General features: G+C 44.8%; 1 protein-coding gene across 1 annotated transcript in view; it reads right to left on the reverse strand.

The window, feature by feature from the left end:
* Positions 1-18,128, reverse strand: part of GALNT17 (polypeptide N-acetylgalactosaminyltransferase 17) — a 215,004-nt gene that overhangs the window by 150,995 nt on the left and 45,881 nt on the right. Inside the window, exon 2 of the mRNA XM_082327904.1 lies at positions 8,073-8,256. Within this exon, the coding sequence (XP_082184030.1) occupies positions 8,073-8,256 (184 nt within the window). The remainder of the gene's footprint in view (positions 1-8,072; positions 8,257-18,128) is intronic.

Here is an 18,128-nt window from a genome sequence, read left to right on the forward strand (position 1 = left end):
AAAAGCCAGAGCAATTACGAGTGTCACATCCACTTACCCACCTCTCCCCATGCACAGGAGCTATTTCACCCATAGGAAGACAGAGAGTCACGAGGAGATCCTTGGTCTAGGATTTACTGAACAGCCACAATTTGGGGACAACAGGGAGGAGAAGAGGAAGAAAATTCAGTAATGAACTCTCAAATAATTTCAAAGGATTCCTCCTTTGTGGCTGACTGTCCTTTGAAACAAGCCATTGACCGCGGGACAAGCTCACCCCTGGCCCGGGCCAGCCACCCCTCTGCCCTTCCCAGCGAGCTGCACGCGTTCGGGCTGGCAGCCCAAGGCAACAACGCGCCGGCCAAGCGAGCCAACACGCCAGACTGCCACGGATGCTGGAAAACTAAATAAATTACTTCAGGACTGACGCTGTCAGACACCAGTGTTTGACTCGTACCTCTGCCCGGTTTGGCTGTGAATATGCAACCTATTCAAAAGCTCCCGTGGCAATAGAAAAGCTCCCTGCAATACGTGGAAGCAGATCAGTAGCACAAACACGCAAGGTTTGATTTCTTTGGAAGCCAACTTAAAAGTGTATCCAAAGCTTAATTTGGTTCATTTATTTTCATAAGTATAGTTTAGTCAGAAGTATTTATAACAACGCAGGTATTTTTCAGTGCTGGAGTTCAGAAGAGCACAAAGGCAAGTTGTTAAATTATACTAATCCCATCCTCTGCCAAAGTGTGCATTTAATACTTATGTTTACATTGGTAAATGTTTTATAGCACACTTCATAAATAGAAGTCTTCCCTGAAGCATCGTGTTCCAAACTTATAACAATAGGGAATAATTTTGTAGTCAGGAAGGAAAAATTGACAATTAGTGGAATCTATTGCATAAAAAAAATGAGGTATCGTGTATATAAATGCACGGTCACAACATTTCAAGATTACACTATGCAGCATAATGATAGTAAGAGAATCTCAAAACAGCCACTAAACAAACTCTGGAGTTACTTTCCCAAAAGCATGTTCTTACTGACCGAGTTCAAAGAAGATATTGGGACTTCTGAGCACCGAAGCCTTTTGACACACGTCTGACTCCACACAGAGCACGCAGAGTTGTCAGACAAAGCATACTTCAACGACCTCCACTTCAAAAGAAAAAAATAAAGCAAGCTGTCCTGTGTCCCTATCTAAATCCAGAATAGAAATAAAAACTAAACCCCTAAACTTGTCAGTAGGAAGTCAGACACTTTCGGCTCTAGGGTGATTTTTCACAGCCCGCAGCGGGGCCAACCCTACCTGCCCGCATGCCTGTACAAGGCGCCACGCTGCTGCCTGCCGTGGAGCTGGCTCCCTCGAAGGGGTCACAGTAACAGGCACAAAAAATAACCAGCAAATACCAAGTGCAGCTGAAAAAGCGTGTCTTTACAGACTTTACTTGCCCAGTTTTCAAGAAAAAGAATTCCTGGAAGTCCAGTAAGAATCTCTCCATACACGCATATTGGTATGCGCTGAGGAATAAAGACCAATACCAGTATTTATTCAACAGCCCGCTGGTTTGTATTAGCGCTGGAAAAGCAATGCAGCAATAAAGCAGCTTTTTCCCCTCTCCCAAACCACCCAAAAGAAGTCACCGCACCGTCCGCGGGAGGCAGGCGGTGCCCGTGGCGTCCCCGGCGCCGGGCAGGGCCCGCGCACAGCACGGCAGCAGCGGCCCTTCAGATCTCAAGTGCCTTGATGATGTCGGAGATAGAAAAACCAAATTGCTTCAGGGCTGAAGCTGGGATGATCTTCAGAGCAGAGACGGGACAGATTCAGCCAACCTCAAGCGTTCCTCTGCAGAGCACGAGGAACACGTGCAACCTGGCAGAATAAAAATGCCTAAAGCCAGGCAGAGATCGGACAGATTGGGCAGGATGGCATGCATGGATAGAAAACATCCAGCAACCTGTCTGAACTGCAAAACTGATGTGGTTTTGGTGAGCCTTGTTCTGAGGCACGTTTCCTTTATGCCAGAGCTTTGACACTGATATTCACTGCTTGATTTCTTTACTTGCTCTCCCAGAAAATTTTCAGGTGGCATCTTTCCAAGTATTGGAAAATATTACTTCTCCTTTTTTATGGCTTAAGCCATAAAAAAACAAGTGCAAGAGTGTTTTTCACACAAGGCTGGATCAGACCACAACCATCTAGTAGGGGACAAGATACACAACGGGTTCTGACTTTTTCCTAGAGACGAAAGTATCTTTTAATACACTCCCACCTGCTACTCAAACAGAATTTCACATCTGAAACAGTCATGGGTTTTTTCCTTCTTACACTGTCTTGATTCCTCGCTAGTTTTTCCTTCAGTTATTTGATGAAGAAAAATCACTATGTCTCGCCTCTTTTCCTTGCTGTTGTTTGTATGTAGGATTGCAAAAAAAAAAAACAAAACCAAAACCCAACCTCTTTGCAAAAGGTAACATAACGTATTGTGCATGCAAGAGAGAAAGAGCTCTTTTGACCTCCTTTGTTTGCAATAAACAGCAATGACTACAAATAAACCGTCATGAAACTCTATTTCCCAGCAAATATCACCAGCATAATTCAAGTAGTTTGTTTTTGTCTTCTTAAGCGCTGTCCTTCTCCTCAGACTCATTTCATCAAGGCTGGCTAAACACCCTCGGGCAGGACATGACTAAGTAACTGGCATAATATCACAAATGTGCGACTCCAGGAATGTTCCAGCACCTAAAAACTTGAGGAAACGACCAATAAAGAGCTCTCTCACTTGCTGCAATAATATTTGCAGATCTCGGCCATGTCTACCAAAAAGAAAATGCTTGTTTGGGCAGGGGAAAGGCAAAAAGTATTTTGCTTCAAGCAAAGCTTGAAGGAGGTCATACGCCTTCTCTTTGGGGAAGAAAGGAGACGCTAAGACAAACGTGATGCCAGATGCGTGAAGCAGCACACAGGGCAGTCTGCTGCCCAAGCCATGCTATGTGCTGAGAAAGTATCTCATTTCAGTGTCTTGGTACAAGAGAAAACTGAGACAAAGGCACCTGCAAAGCCAGGGTTTTTTAGTAATTTCCATAGTGGAAGAGATTTGCTCTTCTTCACAAGAAAACAGATAAATATGATGGCACACGAAACCTACAGAGACTTTGCTGAGCCCCCTCGGAGCCAACCACGGGGCACAGGCTGAGCCTCGCGGCCCAGAACGTTGGCAGCCTTGGAGCCTGCAAGGGAAGCCCCTGAGGGCAGATACGGCCGGCGCAGGATGAGAACGTCTTGGGTCCAGCACAAGAGAGGTGTGAAGGCAGGTGTGGTCTCCTAGGCAGGAGACTGAATTACAGGTCTCCAAGCCCATCCTCCTGGACAGTCTTGATATATCCAAGTCGCACCCACATTCATGACCTTCCCAAAGATGTATTCAGTTTTGATTATAAAACCAAAACCCAATTCTTTGGCCCTGCAACACGCCAATAACCTGAACGGAGGCCGAGACCCAAAGGTGGCCCCACGGCAGAGGGCAAGAGGCTCTCCAGGGGTGGGAAGAGACCCCAAAGGGAGTAGTGCCTCCCGCTAGAGCTTGCTCCCTGCACCCCAGAACATGTTCTAGCACCCAGTATGTGCATGCTGAGAGGCCCCAAAGGGCACACGCAGACCACTTTAAAGAAAAATGAAATCAAGAATGGATTTAGTTCCTTTAAGTTAAGTAAGTTGCCAAAGAACAACCCAAAGTCTTCTCTAAAACCCTCTGTCTCTTCCACTATATGCCAACGAAAGACTTTCAACTAGGTGCTACACAGAAGTCTCTGGTAATAAAACCAGCTAAAGCCAGATGGTGCTAAAAAGCCCAGTTGTTCCCAGGCTCCCAAGGAAGGCAGCTACCGAAATAAACGGGTGATTCAGCCACTTGAGACACTTGAGTGTAATGGCTCTGACTCAACCCCCAAATACACCACTGGGAAAAATTAAAATCAAGTCAGTGACATGTAACTGTTTAATCTTTAGCAATGGCTTCCAGGCTGATGGTATAGCTCTACCCAGGACACTGCTCTAAGGCCGGGCGGTCCAGCTAGTAACTGCAGACCTTTTACCAGGCGCATGCTGCAAAAGCACAAAAGCAGATCAAGCTCCCCAAACACAACCCCGGCGTTTTTCCATGCTTTGCCTGACCCATATGCAGGACCCACAAGGCAGGCAGGAGGAAGCAGTAGGGTCTCCTGGCTAGGAAGCCTTCAAAACCTCTGAAAACCAACCTGTGGAAGTTGCTTATCACTTACACCGTTTTTCCCCTTCACTTTAATATCTTGAAGCTTGCCTGCATGAGAACAGCTGTTGAGAGATTCGCAGCAGCAGGAGTATATCATCTTCACCCAATGATTCAATAGCCCTAACAATTGTGGGTATTATTTTTCTTAAATCTACTCCTTAATCCCATAATGCCATAAAATACCACTGAATCAGAGCTTAGCAGGATTCCAGAAAGGAACAGACTTTTAAAGAGATAATGAGAACTCCACATTTATATTAGATAGGATTGAAAAGAGAGAATGGAGAAGACAGAACGTACCAGATGGGCAGATTATTTCATAGTTTTCCTTAATATGATTTCTTCAAACCAAAGCATCTGGTAATTCCACTATTGGAGATTAGATACTGGATAAGATGGACAGGCAGGCTGATCTAACACAGCAATTTTTATTTTCCCGCTACACGTAGGAGGGGTTCCCATTAAATCATACATCAAAGAATAAAATAGAGGTGCATAAAATCTAGTATCAAAGCAGGGAATGTTAGCAGCCCCTAGGATCCCATGTAAATATGCTTCACTTTCAATAAAGAAAACAACATGTCTTCTTAACTCCCCCCATTCTTCATAGGCAAGCAGAAAATGCTGTGAAGTGATCAACAATAAAACTCACAGATCAGCCTTGTCCTTCACAGTGTCTGCAGAAAATTGAAGAAAATCTCTCCATTTTTTTTTGAGATTTGTGTAGAAGTCCTGCAGTCTGCGGGCAGCACCTTGGGTATTTCCAATCTAGAAGCAGTAATTGTTTTCCAGAACACACAGGAATCTCATCATAAAGTCCAAAAACCTAATCAAGCGAGATAGAAATGTGTTGCCTATGCCTATCTCATTACACCACTGTTCAGCAGCAAGACTTGAAATAACGTCCCTTGCACCAAAATACCAGTCCTCCCTTATTTTTGCCAAAGGAGTTGCTTTCTCCGTCATCCAAAACATAGTATCGTTATCTGATTCACTCTAAAAGGACATTGCGTTGCACACCCAACACAACTTTTCCTACTCAGCAGAAGGCCAGGATCAGACACATCAGTATTAACGAGCTCAAGGCTAAGGTCTTACAGGCACGGCTCCCTTACGGTACCAGCACCACACAGGTATTTCATGTATCCATAAGATCAGCAGCACTTTTTTTGGGAATCACTCCAGCATAAAGCCCAATACCGCTCAAGTGGTGAACGGCAGGCTAGACTCTCTACCTTCCAGCTCATTCGAGCAGCCTCAGCTTTCAAAGAAAAGAAAACCTCTCAAATAAACTGCATTTTATCACCAAAACACAGATGATAATCCAAACTACCAAAGAGAGACAGCACAACTCCCCAAATCAAGACAAGCATGGTACTCTGCCCCAACTCCTGGCCCTGGGAAAGACCTTACCTTCTCCTAAGGGCCACCCTGCATCCAGCACCTCTTGGACCATTCTCTCCAGGGAAACTTGCCTCTATCCTTTCTGCTGCCTCTGGGCAGGGACCCAAAAGGCCACCAGTTGGGCCTCGAGCTGCCTCCTCATTGACAAAATCTGCCTGCAAATCACTGAGCAGGGACACCTGCGTCTCTGAACCCTTGGTGAGGCCAGCCATGAGGTGCAGTGAGTCTAACTCCAGAAAGATTACAAGACACACCAAATTTCCCCTAAACTCCCCTTACTCCCCCTCACTCTGGCCACGGTCACAAAGAGGGGACAGGAAAAGGACTAAGAGGTCTGATCCAGCATAGCTCAGCACTCAGGAGAGTGACACTTGACCACATTCATCTTTTTCTTTAAAAAAAGAGAAAATTAAAAGGAAAGAATGCATGAGCGACAGCCGCTGCTAGGAACAGTCCGAGTCCATCGGCATTCCGGACACTGAGCAGCCTTTAGTTAAGCCAAGTAGGCTTCGCTATTATATTTAAAACGAATACGTGCTCTGTAATGCATATCAGCTGGAGGGTTTTCAACAGTTTTTCCCCACTAATGCCGCAATTTCAAAACCATTTAGGCTAATTTCCTTTGACTTGAATCTATTGTAATCAGAGACCAGGATACTTGACTTAAATGGTTTGTATTAAACCCTTCATAAAATCAGCCATAAAATTGCATGCACAAAATAGCGAATGGATCTTGAAGTCAGAAGTAGAAAAAGCTGAAACTTTTCAAATCCTCCAGCAAAGTCAAGCCTATTTCATAACCAGACCAACCGCTCTCTTACAATACCAAGACAATTGATCCTTAAAAAAAAAAATAGCAAGCAATAACCAAAACACACTCCTGAAGTTATTACATAGATAAAAGACACTAAGTTATGCAGCTGCAGTCAGTACCCACAAATTCTCTCCAAATTATTAGCCCAGCTCCAAAATGATGCATATTTAATAAATTGCCGTGTCTGCTCTGTCCTCTGTGCCACCCTCCCATGAAATAACAGATAGTGGCACTGAGGAAGAACACAATGCAAACCTAAAAATGTCAGAATTAATCCTTTTCTTCCCCCGAGATCTGAAAAAAACATTACTTCTCAAATTAATTCTCACAAAGTAACGCTGGCTCTGCTAGAAGTCAGAGTTTTGGATGAGAAATGAAAATAAGCAGCTCAGACTCAGGTAACTGCTAGCGAAGGTCTCACTTCAAGGATTTGTCATTGTAGCGGGATTTGCATATCATATAGCCAAAGGTGCAATTTGTACCTGCAATTCATTTAGTCCAGACGAACCAGACCAGCAGAATTGGAGGCTGGGCCTCCACTCCTTTGAAAACTCATCCAAATATTTCTGTTGTCAGTGGTTGACAGCCTTGGAAACTCTGAGTGGCTGCTTGAAATTCATGCAGCATGCAGAGAAGTAAAGGAACAAAAGCTCTCCATGCTCTCACATCCTTAACAATTTGCCAGTACACTGGAGACATGTAGCTGCATCCCCTTGCTGCATGATTTTCAATGGTTTGCAGACGCCAAGCAATGGCACTGGCACTGTCCTAATGACACAGGCATTGGACACGTATCTTTCAGAATCTAAATCTCTTTCGGCTCATTTTTTTATCAGGGTTTTCACTCCAGGCCTGGACAAACTGACACTTTCCTATTTTGAGGAACGCTCTGCTAGCCATATCTAAAATTAACTTTCATAAAGATAAACTCACAGCATGTCTTTTCTCACACTTTTCACAAAATGATTTGGCATCTCATTTGAAGTCTGTTGTTCTGCGGTGCTTAGCAGGTAAACATCATCATCACCATCATCTTAAAAGGTCATTCTGGAAAAACAGTAGAGGAAGGATACAGCCACCTGAGCCACTGGGCTCCCTTCGAAGGCGTCTGCCCAGATCTCCACCAGGAGATCCCACAGCGGCGTCCCGGGAGGAGGACTGTGCTGGGATGAGCGCGAGGGCAGCTGGAGAGCCCCGGAGGTCTTGCAGGGACGTGAAGGAGCTGACAAGGGAGGAGAGAGGGAGAGTCTTTGCACACATTTACAGGGTAATAAACACCAAAGGCCAACAGCGCAGTGAACAGCCCTTTGCTGGCGAAAGCAGGTCTGAGCTTCTGATCGCATTACTACCACCCAAAATAATGTATTGCTTTAGGAAAGTAAAAAGAGAAAGAGAGAAGAAATTAGCTTTTTCCCCTGATAAATCGTCTTTATGAACTATCTCGGTTTCAGCCAAACTACATCGGTTGCTCATTACTGAGCATGGCCCTGTGAACGATAAGGAGGGAAGAGCGAACAGTATCACACAAGAATATGAAAGCAACCATCACTCCTGGCTCTCAGATGATACCTAAACATGTGCGCTCCTTCATGGAGCAACCGGTACTTACTTGGTTGGACGATAATCTGGTATGGAACGATCCAGTGAAATTTTCTCACTGAGGTAGGAGTTGTAGCCGTATTTCTCATGTGGTCCCTTTGCTTTCTCCTCCTCCTCAGGGGACAGGGTGGCTGGAAGCCCACCTTTACCACGTCCACCATAGCCTTCAATGAGACCAAGTGACTTGGACAGACCTTAAGAGAAAAAAAGCCACCATCACTGTTAAAATTCATCACTGTTATTTCCAAGCTATCAAAGAAACAAAAATAAGCTGAAAACCCAGAGTGTTTTATTTTGTTTTTCCAAAACCATTTCAAATTCTAGTTTTTTGGCCCAATGCTGGAAAGAAAATTACTCAAATTTTGAAATTCTTCATGGCTCAGACACACTGTTCCTGATAGCTCTGCCACCAGCATCCAACGGATAACCTGTCCCAGGGATCTGTGCATTTATTTAGTTGTTAGGAAGGTTATTTAGGCCTCCTTCCCACTCTCAGAGAGGTAATTACATATAAGGTTAGATGTCCCCAGGAGAAGGATAGGTTGAACACAGAATAAGAATAAAATAGGGTTGGTTAACTGCCAACTGAATGAATTTTTGCTCAGTATGAACAGTGAACAGCATACAAATGTTATGGATTTAAAAACAATTTCCCCTCAAAGCTTTCTTATCTTTTAAAGTATAGCATTCCCAGACCTTTATCAAGCAGAATTATTTATTTATATCTGCATAGCTGAAGGAAACAGGCAAAGTTCAAAACAAACTGCACAAAAAGAGCTATATTGATGATTTGGTGGTGAGTGTGGGAGGCCAAGTTCATGCTCATGTTATTATTTATTACACAGGAGACCTGGAATTTTAGTATTTTTCATTAGCAGAGACTCACAATCTTCATTTTGTCAGAAACCAAAAAAAATTTTATTATTTTGTTGATTTTTTTTTTTTTTTTAAATAAAGACACCAGGGCATACTCCCCTTTGTCTTAACGGCAGAGCCCTGACTCCGAGAGCAGAACAGACTGTTGTCAGCACCGACGCTTAGGAAGGGACAATAACCCTGAGGTTATGCACAGGGCTTCATGATCCAAGAGCGTGGTCCAGCTCCCAAACCCACCACGGATTTCCATTGCCCTGCACAAAACACTCTGCCTCCCCATCGACACGACACGGATATAAACGCTTTTTTCCTCAACAAGTAGTATTGTGAGGCAGTAAGAAAATCACCTATGAATGTAAATCACAGTTTGAAGCACTTGAATAGAAATAATAACAATAATTATTATTAATAATAACTATCATTATTATTCCTTCTGACAAGGAACCTCTAAACAGCTTTCCCTGCTAGGGAGCTTCTGAGAGTTGATGGAGTCCCTCTGACCACAACTGGGCTTGATTAGATTTTATCCAAGGACAATAATAACAAATCAACTGCAAGGAGCGGCTGGCTGTGACGTGGGGATGGATTAGATATCCAAGCTGCCTTTTTCCATCTCTAGGCTCAGCAACAGCCAGAGGAGAAAGTCAAGAAAGCTGGGAAAGGTGAAACTTTTTGGTCTGCAGAAGGCCAGCAGATCGCTCCATGAACTTCCTAACCCCAAACGGCTGGAGGGCCAAGGTTCAGCCTGCTTATGAAGAGAAGAGATACCAATTTTATTTCAGACACAGACTCCAACAGAATGAAAACAGTATTTAAAAGAAAAAAAAAACCAACCCACACATTCTCATGAAGAGACAATTCTTCTCAAAATGTCTATTTCTTTATGAAAATCAGATCTTTTCTACTGAGGAACAGTGCACCTGTAGATACATACATTTCCTTAGGGTACCCTTGCTTCTTGTCACACCAAGAAGACAAAACAGCTCCCTCAGTTCATCAGCTGAGGGTTTTACCACTATAACAGACACATTCTAACAGAAATTCAGTTTATAATATTAATTCCTTCTTCTTCACCTTTCCCATGAAATGTTTCCACCAAAATCCATAAGAAAACGTCGTACTATCAATGCTAGTTCTTGGCCAGAAAGACTGTAACGCAGAGCTATGTAGGAAGCCCTTCCACGGCACCTAGCATGCTCATACTTCTACTACAGGTATCCTCAGGATCCACCAGTTTGCTTTTAAAGCTTGATTTTGCTTTTCTTCATTCATTTTAACACATTTCTCACTTCCCCAATGCTTTTGCTCTCGGTGCTTTGAATCTACACATCTGTAAGAAGGGCTGAAGAGAAGTGGGAACGTTCTGAGCTGGGTTAGGCTGGCAGAGGCTCCGTGGATGGAGGACCTTGGCGCTGGGCTTCCCACCCAGTGGGATATCAGAACCGCTAACATCACAGCACCTTGCTCGGTTTAAAGCAGGTTTAGAAAAACACAAGCTGGTGTTATTATCAACAGATCATAATTGTTTAACTCAGACACCCAAGGCAGCACTTCTGCCAGAGCTCTGCACTTGAAGTCAACAGGAAAGCCATCCCTCCAAGGCTAATTCATCCACCACAAGATCTGAATCAGCTCCTGGAGGTGCTTACCTCTGTCTTGACTAAGGTAACTGGGCTCTCAACTACAGCATCTTGGTAAAGTATCTGAAATTAGAGGTGAGGAAACTAGCTCTTGGTGTTCAAAATACCAACAACCACAGGAACCAGCTATACCAGCCTTTTCCACGTTGCTCAGCCTGGTGGCCCTGAGCTGGTATTAGCAGCAGTAGGAGATGCCCGGAGCAAGGACATCTTTGCCAAGGAATTCAGCTGGCTGCACCAAAATTGCAGGCTGGGTGTACCCAGCTGCCAAACCTTCAGTCCTCACCCACCAGCAACGCAGACTGGGGAGAGCAGGGTGGGAGCTGCTGGCCAGCACAAGGACACCTTCCTCACTTGCCCATCTGTGGTTTTATTACAGAATAAAGATACACAAGGGGATGGTGCGCACTCCATCTCTCCCAAAATACAGTCAAGACACGGGCAGAACCAACATAGACCCATCTATGCTCCCATGCCTCTGCTGTGACAAGGCAAAATGAAGGTCCTGGTGAAATGGAGCCTCTCTGTTGACTGCAGAGGCACAAGAGAAACACCAAGACATGACTTTATATTCAGCGGCTTTGACTGACGAGCCTATAATGCTATTAACTGCCTTATTGCAAGACCATAATCATGACAACTAGACACACACCCACCCCCCAGCATACATTTCTCTTTCCTCACTAAGTATATTCCCTTATTTCTACTTACGAACTTCTCAGTCCTACTACTACTACAAACCCTGTCTCAGTAAGTGCAGATAAATCCGTGTCATTTAACCAAAGGAATCAATTAAGGTGATCAATTCATACGTGTTGGGCAGGGCACCACCGTGAGACCACCATCCTCTCTTTCAGTGCCACTCAGGATAGCAAACACACCCTCAGGGATAGTCACAAAGATGAGTATTCCCAGGTGCGATGTGACAGGGAGGATCTACGTGTCTGTCTCTGTGCTGGTTAAACATTTCATCCTCCAGTTCAGGCTGTCAGAAGGGTTCAGCCGTGCAGCTGGGATGTCACTTTGGTGCATGGCACTTCGAAGCAAGATTCAAGTAACGTTTGGCAAGAAAGATAATTCACGTCCAAAGAGAAGAGGAAGAAATTTGCTTCCAACTGGCTGCAAAGATGCCTCAGGAGAGGCAGGACTGAAAACAAATGGTTACAGCGGACCCTCATCCAGCCAATCCATTCATTCATTCGCTTTTATCTGCCCCGTTTTAGGGCTGCACAAAGAAACGCACATTTCTGTGGGCTCAAGAGGCCTTTACTATAGCTTCAGAAATCATCCTCAGCCCAGCCCGTGTGGCTCCTTCAGCCGGGAAGGAACGCAAGGAAAGCTCCTTCTCCTAGGGAGCTCCCGGGGCTTTGCATTAACCCATGTCCGAGGTACACAGAGACACCCACACGCTTCCCAAGCCTAAGGAGGGGCTCGCCTGGTCTCCGAATGGCCTTTGCAGACCCTGCATGCGCTGCCATCACCGCAGCAGGGCCTCGGCCCACATCAGGCGCCGAGAGCGACAGGCTGCTTGTTTCTGGAGGCGGCACATACTGCTTCTTCCACTTTCTGTTTGCCCTTCACAGCCTGCATGGAAACGCTCTTTGGGACTCAAAGGACAAGCAATCTCGCGTATCGTGTTCAAACGCCATAACGCTGCAAATGAACGATTAAGTGCCTCTGGTGAGGCAGGCGCAGAAAGGGGGAGTCACCTCCGACGCCCGTTGTTCCCCACGCACAACTGCGCAGGGCTGGTTTCCAGCACAGCCTTCTGCTGTGGCCTCTTACTAGCACAGGCTTGTAGCATCTTCACACTTTGCAAACCTCCAGCCCTTTGCCAAACCTGCTTGAAATTGGCCTGGAAGTGCCAGAAGTTACACAAAGAGACACAGAAAGAGCCAGAGCACGATCCCATCAGCTTATTTCCTTGAAGAACTGGGCTAAAAAGTAAAGAGTGGGAGCTGTTCCCAAGTCACAGACCAAATCCTTTATCATTCTGGGCAGACACCAAAGCAGAAGTGCTGAACCACTGCCAAAAAGTCTCTCCTGATGCCTGCTCCAGCCTATCTATAGTGATAAACAGCACTAATCCCTCACAAAAAAAGCTTGATCTTTGGAGTGAATTCACTCCCCAGTGAATTTTGCAAGCTCATGAGATGGTAATGGGCTGCATCAAGATTAGATGCTCCGTGTAGATCAGAGCTCTGAACAGTTGTGAGCTTCACTCATCCTTAAGCCACATTCACCCAACAAGTACCACAGAAATGAAAAGAGGATTTTTTTTTTTCCAGAATCTCCTAAAACATCTGAACTTTGGGACAAAAGGAGTGTATTGCTCTTATATTGCAGAAATAGAAGGAAAAAAAGACACCGCTTAGAGCTGCTAACATCTGAGCCACTCCTGCTGAAACGGCCAGGCATCGGATCCTCTGGGGACTGACAAAGAGTTGGTTTTCTTCAAGACGATATAAAAATTTAATCTCTACAGCAAAATTATTCCTAGACTGAGTACAGTTATAGTAAATATATTATTCTCTCCTTAAACCGGCAGTATATTTCATAAGGAGACAGGAGTTTTCTAGGATAGAGAAAACCTTTGGTAAAGTGCAATATAATGTGATACACAGCCTTCATTTATAAAGCACCCAGCCAAACAGGCTCCCCAGGCAGCGGGCGTGCTGGGAAAGCATTTTGCTACACGTCAGCCTAGATGAAGGCAAACGTTAACCCTACCAATACAAACCTTGGCTGAGGAAACTTCTCGCATTAAGAAAGGTAGGGAAGAGTATCTGAAATCAAAAAGCGTTTCTGAGAAACAGGGGTCCCAAGCCTTAACACTGCGCGTGGAGGAGGGAAAAGAACAGGAGGAAACAATATAGGAACATTTCTGGGAAAGCAATTTTTTCAGTTGCATCCTGCCTTATTTGTTTATGCCATCCCACTGCAAGAGTTACAGAGTATGTATAGCCCAGACTGAAAGGCACATTCCTATAGGAAAGAGGAACGCGAAGCCCTCCTTCTCAAGAAGAAATAAATAATACTGAAATGGTACTGAAAAATAAGGGAAGCGTAAGGAGAAAATTAAAGTAGATGTCTTTGAAAAGTACAGCTCTTATTAAGCTAAGCACCACGGATCTCCCAGCCCAAACAGCTCTCCTAGGGAGGGCTGCTTCGGGCCTCACTTCAGCCAGAGATCTGAAGGCTAACAAGAAATTTCTGACTCAGGAAAAAAAAATATCAAACCCAATGAGGTAAATGGCCTAATACGTGCCGTATGTTACGCTGCGGATATTGCCTCTGCGTGACCTCTCAGTGAAGATGGAGAGAGAGGATACAACGGATAGGCTTTTAGGGGTATTTTATGAGAAACTAGAATAGATACCAAAGGGCGAAATGTCACAGGTAATGCTAGAAATTATGGAAAACTGCTCAAGTTTTTAGTGTTGTCCTGCTGATCCCTGCAAATACAGACTATTAAAGGCAGGACTCATTAACCATAAGGGTAATTGGCAGACTAACAGGCACCAATTTTCCTTTGCAGCTTTGGTGGAACCTGAGACCTGGGATTTTCTCTTTTCTCCCTGCAGCAGTTTTTTTAACACAATTTTTACGCAGTCTTTGCTCAGACCTTTTGTTTATTAGACTAAATAACGCAAGTTCCTCTGCCTGTACGTTACACCCACGTAACATGCAACCACGCGCTGTTAAAGGGCCATGGAAATTGCCTGGGAGTACCAGAGACAACTGGCTCTGCCGGCTTCCTTTGCTCTCGCTGCCTGCCCACAGCATCCTTACGCTCTTGCAAAGGAAACCAAAAGTACCAGTAAAGGGATTGAAGATGAGAGATCACTTTCTTGGTGGGGAGGGGAACCAATACAAATTTTAAAAATGAGCTTAAATACTAGAGTCCAGTGGAAAACACAGTATTCCCCTGAACCCTATGCAATTTATTCAGTGTACATGCTAGGCATGCTTTTCCCAGGGCTGACCACTTATCAAAAGCCAGTATATCCCCGGAATCAGATGCTGCAGCAGGCTTCCGACAAATCCCCCTTGCTAAAGGATCAATGCTATCACCTTCCATTTGGACAGAACTTTTCCAGTGAGCTTTTAGCATATCTGAACATCTCCTTCAGCTGCAAGGCTCCACAGAGCTGTGTGGCGTCCTTTGCCATGCAAATGATTTGTTGGTTCACCGCAGAGATAAACACAAACACGATGATGGGGAAAGGTGGTTTCACAAAAATTTCAAACCTCTGGCTTCACACTGAATGACAAATGTGAACTCAAAAAGCAGCAGCCGATGAATGCTGCTGGGCCCATGCTTGGCAAGCAGGGATTTTAGCCAGACACAGACTTAACTGAAAATATAGCGCATTTTACCTGTAATCCAACATACTTCATCTCTAAAAAACCTCCTGTGTTGGTAAAATTATTTGAATAATTCTCACTAAAATGAATTTGTCCAACAGACCACTAAGGTTTCACTTAAATAATTGTGACAGGTGGGTGTGCGAGAACCATGCACGTTTTCCAGCAGCCCAGCCAGGCAAGCACCAAAACAGGCTGCCCAGGACAGGCACAGCTCCTCGTTATTGAATATATTTAAGGAGAGATTAGACAAACATCTGTATCAAGAATGATTTAAGTACAGCTGCGCTTACATCATTACGGGAACAGTCAGCCAACATCAAGGTTTCTTCCCTTGTACGCCACGAAAAGGATGGGAGAAGAGAGCACAGTTCGACTGCACAGAATTTGAAGTCTCGTTTGAAATATTTTAACATAAATATGCATTTATACACATATATATGTACATACATACACACATTCAGAATTGAAGTTTTCTTATCTATACGGAAATGGAAACACGGAGAAATTACCTTCGGAGCCGGAGGGAGGATCAGCACCCGTTGCAAGGAGAATATAGTCATCAGGAGAATTTCAAAGCCAGTCTCACCCTGTTTAGGCCATTACACTACCAAGTTCTGGTTGCAAACGATAACTTCCCAATCAAGATTCGCCTCAGGCACAAAATAACAGAAATCCTTCAACGGGCTGAGGCTGTTTAGTTCACAGGAATGATTTAGTTGATTCTAAAAGCTGGGACTAGTAGAAGAGCTTGGACACAGATCTATGCTCCTTGAAAGTCTGAAGATATTAGCATCTACGATACTGCTTCACATTTTTAAAATAACTTGTTGAAAAAACGGCAGGACTTAGCAACAGAACTGCTTTAGAGTCAGAAAACCATAGAGACCTGGCTAGGAAAAGCTGTCTGCAGCTCAGCAGAGAGAACAGGCAGTGCTTCGATGGGAGACTTACACATAGATATCTCGTTCAGCTATAAAAGACACGACTGAAGGTGATTTATATCCCAAGGAAAACCCTGGACATGTGCGAAGCATTCCTGGCAATTTAATCAGAGCAATGCTCTTCCCAAGCTCGTACTGACATAACCACCCCAGGAGATGCCCTGCTGCTGGGAGCTCTCCCTTTCAAATGAGAAATTCAAACCCAGAGGCCCATCGCTTAGTTGTTAAGTTTGTCTCAAAGTGACCGGTTGCACTTTGCTGCCCTCAGCGTGGCCTATGGTCTGGAATGGATACGGCTTTCCCGTGCTCTTCCCACCTCCACCTCGTGCCCCGCTGCGCGCGGTGCTCAGCAGCCGGTGTTTGCACCCCAAAGCATCCCTGTTTCTGCTGTAGAAAAGGGACGCCTCTGACCGGTATGCAGTTCACAGTGCTTTTTGGGATGAAATATGCTTTAATAAGCTACATCATTACATCAGCAGGTGCAAGATACATGCGTTGTAAGAAAGGATATATATTTTGCAGGGAAGGCATTGATATATTCGAGGCAGTTGCCAAGTAATGGAGCGACATATGCAGCACCAGCAGCTGACTCTCTAAGACTTGGATCTATCTGCAAGGGGGGATGGATGAAGCGTATTTGCAGAAAAGGCAAAGAAAAGAATGTGTTGTAGCAATCTCACTAGCACATTATGACACAAATACAAATTTATATCTCTGACTAACATATGGGACCATCATATTCTGGAAATATCTGTGTTATTTACTGGAGAGAAGGGAGTGAAAAAGGCAAAAAGTAGTAGATCACAGCAATATAACAAAAAGGAAAATCAGGGTCAAAAACATCACTAAGATCATTTAGCGAGATATCTGACTCCAGGCACACTGCATCCATGTTCAAGATGTTGAAGAGCTCCAGAGAGCTCACTTTATTAAGCCCTGCCTAAGGCCCGCTTTCAAGGATTCAATCTTACTGGGATGCAGGCAGAACCATTCTCCCACCGACACACGGCAACATACTGCCATGAAGTGTTTAGAACAGTCTAAAGCAATCTTCTCACTGCGAGTTTAAATGGGCATAAACCATCACGAAGAACCGTCACGCCCAGGTAGCAATAAGAAAGCCAAGGATACTCTCAGTTAGAGAGGGAAGGGGAAAATCGATAGAAGAGCACCCAACACACCAGACACAAGCAGTGAGACCTAATTAGAGAGAGAGCAGATGCCCAGCACGGCAGAGCAAGTCCCCCACCAGCACAGCACCCCGTGACACACCAGCTGGATTCAGAGGCAATACGACTGGATTTGTAGGGCTTAAAATCACCTTCCTGGGGAGATGCTCTAGCGTCAGCAATCTGCGTTCAATGTATTTCAAGGACCCCTTCTCGCCACCGCTGGTCACTCAAGTGGCTGCAGACAAAATGCTCCCCAGGCTTCTCCCTCTGGACCTTTTTTGCCTTTTTCCCTTCTTAAGACCAGACTAGTGACACCTAAGCAGGGATGATTGCTCCACTGGGAGCCATAAATCCAGGAGTACCTGCTGAGGCTCCAGGACAGGAGGGGGACTCAAGGCACACAGCTGCTACTATGGATGCTCTGCGAGAGGTGAATTCTCTATATGGGAGCGAGATATCACAGCTTCTCTTCACGTTGACAGCAGCGATGTCAAAGAGCAACACTAAAAGCTTCATCCAGCAATACATCTGCTATAAGTTAATATACAGCTATCTAAAACCTGATGAAGTATCATAAGAAGAGTCTGTATTAGTAGCCTACCAATGCAATATAACATAAACCATGGCAGGACTTCACATTAAAAATCTGATACTGTTCCAGTAACTTCAGAGATCAATTTAGGGTGCGTCACCATTCAAAAGAAAGACAAGGTCCTTGGTCCAGGCACCTAACGGCGTATTGATTCAGCAAACACTTAAGTGCTAGCTCGGCACTTCACGAACTTTGCTGAAGCACCCAAGCTATTCCCATACACGCCGACTGACTCGGTGCCTGTCGGATAGCTTGGGACGCAGGAGCTTGAATGAGAAAGGCCAAGGGTAAAAGCAATCTTGCATATTTATGCTGGTCAGCCATGAGCCCATTTGGATGATGAATTAAGCAATTGTCTGCAGCTTTATTTTTAGAAAGTAGATTGCAATTCAAGCAAGTACAAACTATCTTGCTTTCCTATTTGAGCTGCCTGGAAATCAGTCTGGCAGGACACGCGGCTACGTGCAAGACCTG

Source organism: Platalea leucorodia (genome assembly GCF_965183815.1).
Source record: "Platalea leucorodia genome assembly, chromosome: 16".
Lineage (NCBI taxonomy): Eukaryota > Metazoa > Chordata > Aves > Pelecaniformes > Threskiornithidae > Platalea > Platalea leucorodia.